At 47.2% G+C, this 8858-nt stretch overlaps 1 protein-coding gene across 1 annotated transcript; it reads left to right on the top strand.

Moving 5' to 3' along the window:
• The first annotated feature begins 614 nt into the window (after positions 1 to 614).
• On the top strand, positions 615 to 7877 carry TMEM100 (transmembrane protein 100). Its single transcript, XM_074555016.1, has 3 exons — positions 615 to 785; positions 3713 to 3856; positions 6969 to 7877. The coding sequence occupies exon 3, from the start codon at positions 7031 to 7033 to the stop codon at positions 7433 to 7435; it is 405 nt and encodes a 134-aa protein (XP_074411117.1). The 5' UTR covers positions 615 to 785; positions 3713 to 3856; positions 6969 to 7030; the 3' UTR covers positions 7436 to 7877.
• The last annotated feature ends 981 nt before the right edge of the window (positions 7878 to 8858 follow it).

Below are 8858 nucleotides of genomic sequence, written 5' to 3'. Positions count from 1 at the left end.
AGAGATAGGGGCTGCGAGATGGCACGGGGCTGGAAGGTGGCAGAGGGGGCTGGAGAGAAATAGGGGCTGTGGGTGGGCAGAGGGGTCTGCGGGAGGGCAGAGGGGGCTGGAGGATGGCAGAGGGGGCTGGAGGATGGCAGAGAGGGCTGCGGGATGGCAGAGGGGGCTGCGGGATGGCAGAGGGGCCTGCGGGAGGGCAGAGGGAGCTGCGGGAGGGCAGAGGGGGCTGTGGGTGGGCAGAAGGGGCTGGAAGGTGGCAGAGGGGGCTGCAGGATGGCAGAGGGGGCTGGAAGGTGGCAGAGGGGGCTGGAGGATGGCAGAGGGGGCTGTGGGTGGGCAGAAGGGGCTGGAAGGTGGCAGAGGGGGCTGAAGGGTGGCAGAGGGGGCTGGAGGGTGGCAGAGGGGGCTGCAGGACGCGCCCCCGGCCCGTGTGTGTGACCGGCCGCGGGCAGGGCGCGGTGCGGAGCCGGCCCCGGTGCTGTCCCCGCCGCTGTCCCCGCCGTGCGCATCCCTGAGCCGAGCTGTGAGCAGCGCGGGGCGGAGGGAGAGGCCCAGGCCCGGCCCCCGCCCGGCCCAGCCCGGACACCCTCACGGCCCCCCCGCCCCCGGGACCGTCCCGCTGCCGCCCCGCCTGCCGCAGCTCCCGCCGCTGAATTTGCTCCGGTCCCTTAATTGTTTCGCTCTCACCGAGAACTTTGTTTACAGTCCCTTGTGCGGCGAGCTGCATCCCCTCTTATGCTGCCTGCGGGCTGGTGGCCGCCGCAGTCCCGCCCGGCGGCCGGGAGGTAAGGCACGGCTCGGCTTCGCTAAGCACGGCTCGCTATGGCACACTGGCCCGTGTTATGGCACGCTGGCTTATGCTGTGGCACACTGGCTCAGGCTATGGAACACTGGCCCATGCTATGGCACACTTGCCCGTGCTATGGCACACTGGCCCGTGCTATGGCACACTGGCTCAGGCTATGGCACACTGGCTCATGCTATGGCACACTTGCCCGTGCTATGGCACACTGGCCCAGCCTGTGGCATGGACTGGCACGGCTCAGCTCGCTGGCAGCCCCGGAGCCGCACGCCCCACGGCCGCGCCCCCGCCGGCTCCGGTGCCCGTGGAGCTCCGGGTCCCACTGCCCATGGAGCTCTGGCTCCCATGCCCGTGGAGCTCTGGCTCCCGTGCCCGTGGAGCTCTGGCTCCCAGTGCCCGTGGAGCTCCGGCTCCTGTGCCTGTGGAGCTCCGGCTCCTATGCCCGCGGAGCTCCGGGTCCCGCTGTCTGCGGAGCTCCGGCTGCCGTGCCGGTTGCCCGGGGCTGCTCGGGCTCCGCTCCGGCACAGGGCTGTCTCCGCTTCCAGCGTCGGGGCTCGGCAGCCGGAGCCGCTCCCGGTGCGGGTCGGTGTCCCCCGGTTCCGCAGGGCTGTACGGGCACAGGGCTTTCCCCGCCTGCTCGCCTCTCTGCCCTCTTGCAGAGGTGCTCGGGGACAGGAGGATTTTAGCCCAGGTGTGTGTGTGGCGTGCAGCAGGCGCGTTCGAAAGTTTTGCAACTGGGACATAACAGAGTTGGTTTGTGTAGGGGCTGGGTTGGCTCCCATCCTACACCCCGGCTATGCCGGGAAAACGAAAAAGGTGCGAGAGTTTAAATCTGTTCATGATTTTACTTAAAAACTTGGTGGGAGAAACTTGCTGCATCCTGAGGCAGCTGGTTTGGAGGCAGTGTATTCTTCTGCTGCCTCTGTTGCTCAGGGCATGGTCCCGAAGTCTTGTAAGTACAAATTCTGGTTGTGTATTTCCAGGAGCGTTCACCTGGGCAGAGCTGCGGGGTTGTGTTGAGGATCACTGTGGTCTGTTGAATTCTGAATGAACTCAGGCTCTCCTCTCGGGACAGAGGGACTCCTTAGGCTATTTTCCGTAGTCACTTTAATGCATAGCCATGGTGTGAAGTGTGAGCATTATGATTTTTTTTTGATTTTACATAAGCAAAAAAAGGTGCCTGAAGTGTTGTAAGATAGAGAGAACCTGGTCCAGAGCTTGAAGGTAGAAAATTCAAATGTGTCCCATTGGCTATAAGTAAAATATGAAAAAGAGGAAAGGGTTGTAGTGGCTCTTTGCCCTTGCACAGAGATACTCCATATGTAGGAGCCTCCTGAGAGAGCACCGCATTGAAATGATTCCGAGTTAAAACGCTGGGAGCTTCATGTAGAGATTTCATGTGTTTCTGTTTCTCAGTTTTGTGGTGAGAGGGGGAAGGAAAAGGGAAGAAATTTCAACTCTAAGAAGTTGCTCTGTCAGAATTTTTTATAAAGACATTAATTTAAAATAAAAATATCTAAACTGTGTGCAGTCTGGGATAAATACAAATAAATAACTGACAAGCAAATAACTTTTTTCGAGGAAGATGCTGTCAGAGTGGCTTAGGGGGCACAATCGTGCTGGGAAGAGCTTTCAAACAAATGTTACCTTGCTGTAATCCAAGTAGAAGTTGATTGCAAGCACGTTTCAGAGGTCTGCATTTGTTGTAATGAAATCTAGATTATTTATCTGAAGTCAGGATTTTTTTTCCTGTATTCCCTCCAAACTTTTCAGAAAGTTAAACTAATTGCTAGGTCCTGTGGAAAAGAATATAATCAATGAGATAAACAAGTAAACTTCCTTATTATTAGCTAACTTCAATAATCAGCTGTTTATACTTTGGCAATGTCACAGGCTTATTCCAAGGATCTTCTGGAGAACAGCAGCAGTTTGTGCCTGTAAAAGTTTGTGTTTGTAAAATGTTAGCAGGGTCTAAATAACTTAAAAACAGAAAAACCCTTAAAGTTTAATGTTACACAGACTTATTCTCGTGAATTTACTCTCATGCCCACTTTGGACTCCTGCTTCCATGTTGAAATCATCTCCCGTGATCGTGCACTTCTAGAAAGGGTGTAAGATTAATAAAGAATAAGATTAGCAACATAAATCTGCTGCCTTGTGAGTTTTACCCAGCAGCCTGGTAACTTCCCAGCTGTTTCTGCAGTTGATAACAATTTCCATCGCTCTGCTCTCTGCAGAGTTGTCACTGCCCTGCTGCAGAGTCCTCCTTGTCCCTCGTGGAGTTACGAATCTTGTTTTTAAAAATCCAGGAACAGAAATGAACAATAGTAAATACAGTGGACTTGTGTTTATTACAGAGAGTTCTTGAACTGTGTAAATCTGCCTTTTTTTATTCTGAGTTTTTGGGATTATGTTACTTAGTTTTCCTATAGTGGAAGAGACCTAACAGGTTTTTTTAGTGTTAAGTGTGTTCCTAGTTCACAGCTAGGAAGTCTGAGGAGCAGGGAGATGGAGTGATTTGCTCAAAGAAATTGGACTCATAGAAGAGACAAACTCCCATGTATTCTGAATCATTATTCACACAGGTGACGTGAGCAATAGAAATTAAGTTAAATAAGATTTTTATCTACAATATTTCTTGTGCATTGGCTTTTCCTGCCTGGCTCTTTCTGAGGCACTTGACTGGTTATGATACCACTGGGACGTCACAGCATCAAAGGAAAATGTTACATTGGGCCAGAAATGGGTGGCTGCTTCCAATAAAAGAGGCAGAGGCCACGAGGAGAGCCAGAGGGAGAACATCTCCTGCTTTGGTTGGGTCAGGAGCAGGAGTCACCCCACAGCAGAAGTTTTACACTTAAGGCTTTTATTGTTAAGAAGCTGATAAATATCCAACAACTTTTCTTGTAGGAAACTTCCATGCTAAATATTGGCACCTCCAGCTCATCACTCAGCAATATCTGACACTTCAAAGACTCGAGCAGCTCTTTCTGCCTTGAATTGTCACACCAGACATCTTCAGCACTCTTTGACCATGGATTTCTCCTGGATCTGGTAGGTGTGCATGCTGATGGATTTAATGTCTTTTTGATAAATCTAAATTTACCTTTATAAGTGACTGAAATATTTCTCTCCCCTTTACCCAGGGTTAGCCACAGATTGCCACAGAAGCACATTCTTCCTCCACCTCAAAGCAGCTCCTTAAGATAGTACTTGTGGTGTGATTAGTGAGAGGATGCTGGTGTTGCTGGGTGTCTTTGCCTAAATTTCTTACCCTGAAACTTGAACCAAATCACCTGTTGGCTTAAGTCAGAAGTGACTTTACTGGCAATGAGGATCCAGTGCCCTTTTTTCTAGGGCTAGATACCTTTGCTCACACTTCAAATAGGTTCTGTTGTTTATTTAATTTAATAGTATTTCAGTAGGGGGTTGTTTATTTGTTTTATATGAATGCCTGCCTTCTTGCATCCTATTCCAGAAAAAACCGTGCTCCTCAGAAATCAACAGATATTTTGCCATTGACTTAATTATTATAGGTTAGAATTTTTTTTTTATTCCTGATAAATGTAACTATATAAATATATCTCCTTTCTTCACAAATCTCTGTACAGGAGGTCTAGGAGAATTTAATGCTCATTGAAGATGCAGCTGAAGCAGAGGGACAACGACTTTAGAGACAGAAGTAAATACATTTTGATTAGAGGTTAAAATTTTTCAGAATAATAATGCATATTGTGGGCTTTTTCAAGTTATTTGGCAGTTCCCTAATTCAGTGACTGTTAGAGTACTTAGACTTTTGAGTACTTATTACAGTGTATTTGGGCCAATAGACCTTTTATATGCAAAATATTTACATTTTTTCTCCCTCAAGTTTGATAATAAAATGTTATACTAATTTAATGGTAATATTAAAAAAAGGTGACATTTAGGGACCACATTCTTATGTTATGATGAACTTCTGTAATGTTTTATGGATAAGCAATGCAGCAACATAATGGCAGTGTACATCTCTGCTGTGTCAATCATTATTGAAAATGCAGAATCTGGGCTCAGATCCACATGGGAACAGATTAATGACACTCAAGTGCAAACCCGTGGCTATCTTGGGCTCTTTCTGTCTGATTTAAAAGGCATTTAACCATGAATTGTGACTCAAAGAACACAGCTACCGAACCTAGGAGAATTTAGGATATCTGAGGTGTCAGCACAGATATAACACTGGAGATACAGATGTAACCTTGGAGATACCGAGTACTCTCACAGAAACAGGCAGAATCATTGAATGGTCGTGGTTAGAAGGGACTTCTGGAGGTCGTATGGTCTGACCCCCTATTGCTCAGCACCGAGGCAATGCTGACTGTGCAGATGGCTTTGGATTATCTCGAGGGTAGGCCCCAAAACTTCACTAGGTTCCAGTGCTCAGTTACCCTCACAGTATAAAAGTTTTTCCTGATGACCAGAGTGTTTCAGTGTGTGCTGATGCCTCTTGGGCTGTCACTGTGTGTGCCCAGCAAGCACAGGCTCCTCTGGCAGGGCTGAGCCCACAGGCAGCTCTGCACAGGGAGCTGAGCACTCTTCCCAGAGCAGTACAACAAAAGCTTTAGCAAATCAGATCTGGGCTTTTCTTCTCTCTTGAGGGTTCAAGGGGACTTTGTATGCAAACACTCTATATCCAGCATTTAGCCTGTTTTTTTAAAAAAGAGTGAAATCCTCTTTCTTGTAAAACCCACAGTCAGTTATAGGAGGTACTGAGACATAAAACCAAGGGCTCTCCACAATGAGCAAATATATCTTAGCAACAAGGGTGGAGTGGTGGGAAAGGAAAAGGAGAATACTAGTATCTGGCAATTAACTTCCTAGTCACAGATGTGAAGGTGATAAAAGTGATAAAAGCATTACTGCATTGCCAACGCTCTTCCTTGTTCCCTGAGCCGCGTATCGTGCTGCTCATGAGAGCAACAGAGGCACAGCCCACGCCAGGGTGGTGGAGGAGCGCTGGGAGCTGCTACAGCAGGACAGCCAGGGGCTCCCCAGTGGCTCCCCAGTGGCTCCCCAGTGTCCCAGTCTCTGGAGTGTGTGTTGGGGTGCACTGAGCCGGGGCCAGGACAGCACATGTGTGCAGCCTCGGTGTTGGCAGAGCTCACTGCAGGCCCCAGAGTCACCCCACGTCCCCAGAGCCCCAGAGACAAGGCTGAGCTCTGGAATGGTGGAGAGCTATGGGCTGCTCTTGCTCTGAGCAGGTGGGCTCTGATTATTCCCTGGGCCCAGAGCCAGAAGGTGTTTGTGTCCTGTGCAGATGCAGTCAAACTGAGCATGCCTTCAGGACTGAGGGAAGAAGTCTGGAAACAGGAGGAAAACAACCTGCTCTATCTGAGATGAGTGAATATGATGGTAAATCTACCTCCCAAAGTAACAGGGATGTAATTTCATGGATTTACAAGAGACCTGTTGCTTTTGCTTGAAGCCAGTGTAAATGGCAAGCTGTCAGTCTGGCATGGATATTGCTGTAACTGGAGGTTCACCAGCCTTGAATTGAGCTGAATGCAGGAATCTGTTTGCATCCTCACTCCCCCCACATCTACACCTTGTTGTGACCATTTGAATTTTTTCCCTAAGTAGCACTTGCACTGAGAAAGAGCTCACTGTTCATCTTGGTTTTTGCTGGGCTAGTACTTGACCGTGTTATTGTGATGTGCAGTGGAGCAAATCTGTGTAATATAGTGTGTGTAGGTGTAGAAAGAAACTGTGTGAAAAGTGTGTGAGCAAAAATCAAAACAGTGTGTGAACTTCACCTCTTTGTGAGAAAATGTAATGCCATTGAAATCTAAATTATGTCCAGAAATGCTGACTTTAGGATATAACTTAATGTAGGATTTGGCCCACAACATTTCAATGCTGGTTCCTGTCTTGGTCTGTGACTCTGTTATTTCCAGAACTTGCATACATATTGTTGAGTACTACAAGAAATGATTCAGGTCCTTCACAATCAGTCGTGTCACTGTTGATCTTGTGCAGAAATCCTTGTAGGGTCTGAATGTCTGGTTGCTTGTGATCCCAAGGGGATACTTCTGTGTCTTATATATAATTGGTAATTATTGTCTTATATATAATTGGTCTTATACATAATTGGTAATTATTGGTTGAACTCATGCTCTTCTCTCCACAGCGCAGCACGAACTCAGCAGAGCCTGCTCTAGCCTAAGAACGGGCTGAGTCAAGACAATCAAGATGACAAACGAGCCTATCAAAGAGATCCTGGGCACCCCAAAGCTCCCTGATTCTGTACCCCCAGAGAAGAGCAACAACAATGACTGTGTGATAACCACCATTCCTCTGGTCAGCGAGTGCCAGCTGACGGCAGCCACGGGGGGAGCCGAGCTCTCCTGCTACCGCTGCACCATTCCCTTCGGCGTGGTCATCCTCATCGCCGGCACCGTGGTCACCGCCGTGGCCTACATCTTCAACTCCCATGGCTCCATCATCTCCGTCTTTGGCCTGGTCCTCTTGTCCTCAGGACTCGTTCTGCTGGCTTCCAGCGCCGTGTGCTGGAAGATCAGGCAGCACAAGAAGAAGGCAAAGAGGCGGGAGAGCCAGACGGCGCTCGTGGCGAACCAGCGAACCTTGTTTGGCTAAAGGCAGCCAGGAGAAGGCTGGACAGAAGGCAGAACCTTTGTAAGTCAACTTGGCTATTTATCAGTAGGAGAGATGGCAGGTTTTAATTTAACTGTGGAAACGAACTGAAATGGAAATGGAACGGATTAAGAAATACTTGTAACAACTCTGCAAATGCTCTCAATATATTTCTTAGTGCAGACTTGGTAGTGATTCTTTTCAAGACAGAGGAAAACCCATTTTTCCTTCACAGAAAACTGTGTCACATAACTGCAACCATCCTAACTGCATTCTCCAACATGCTGATCGTGTTGGAAAGGGAACGTGTGGGAACTGAGAAAATAATTTGAATTGACTTGAAATGCCAGAGGTCTCCTTAAAACACTGACATTTGACCAAGGGAGAAGTCATAGCATTTGAAGTGACTACAAGCTTATGGCCAGAGTATCTGGGACTTAAACTGTAGCTGGGAAAAAAAAAAAAAAAGGCAATAAGAACAATTGCAATTTTCTCAATAAGCTGATTCTTATATTTTATGTAACTTCCCCCTCCCAATACCTGTGGTACTTTCCCCTTTTTTTAAACCAACTAATATTGATTTTGTTTCAGTATTGAATAGAAATCAGTAGAAATGTGTAATTATGTTGTTTAACCTAAATAACAAGGTATGATCATAGCTTAAAACATGAGAATTTTTTTGTAAATTAAGTGGTCAGGTTTAGCACTTTTGATTATTTTGCTATAAAATTAAAAAATAAATTTCATTAAAATAATATCCAGTGCTGCTGGACCTTTAGAAAATATTTCTTTATTGCTATCAAGATAGCTTGTATCTTCAACTCTGAGTACTTTATATTTCTATTTTTGTAGAACAACCCCCGTGACAATAACTGTGAACACATGTACTGCTGATCTCTTACAGAAACCTCTGCAGCCTCTGGACTTTGGTTTGATAGTCCAGCCCTCTGCAGCTTGATTAACAGCTCTGTTATTGAAAAATCATAGCAGACAGTTCTGCAGGCACTCACTGTCGCAGTCAGTTTGAGACATAACTGTTAATAATAACTTGTGGAAGCAAAGCTATGTGTAGTGTTTGCTGACTTAGCTTTGGGATTACAAATCTTCATGAAAAGCAGGTGCCAGGTGTCCCCCACTTGTGGCTGAGGTGTTGATTCTGCAACTCTTGTGTTGTAGAGGTCTTCCAACTTTTCTCAGTTAATGGATTGTTGACAGGCTTGTCCCAAATTGAAGCAAACCAGAACATGATTTCTCCTTCTTGAAGGACAAGTGGTGCTGAGCTGAGTCACAGGTTTCCACCCTGGTGTGTATGAGAAGGCAAAGGGGCTGCATGGAGCCCTCTTCCTATTTTTCCTCTCTTTTAATTTCCTCCTTACTTTCTCCAGACTCAGAAGGGCTGGGTGTGATTTTTGCTTTCCACTACCAA

The sequence above is a fragment of the Zonotrichia albicollis genome, chromosome 19 (assembly GCF_047830755.1).
Source record: "Zonotrichia albicollis isolate bZonAlb1 chromosome 19, bZonAlb1.hap1, whole genome shotgun sequence".
In the NCBI taxonomy this organism is placed as follows: domain Eukaryota; kingdom Metazoa; phylum Chordata; class Aves; order Passeriformes; family Passerellidae; genus Zonotrichia; species Zonotrichia albicollis.
Note: the sequence above shows the minus strand (reverse complement) of the source record. Positions and strands in the feature narration are given on the sequence as shown.

Coding starts and splice junctions, on each gene's coding strand:
- TMEM100 (XM_074555016.1), top strand. CDS start 7,031: ATGACAAACGAGCCTATCAAAGAGATCCTGGGCACCCCAAAGCTCCCT.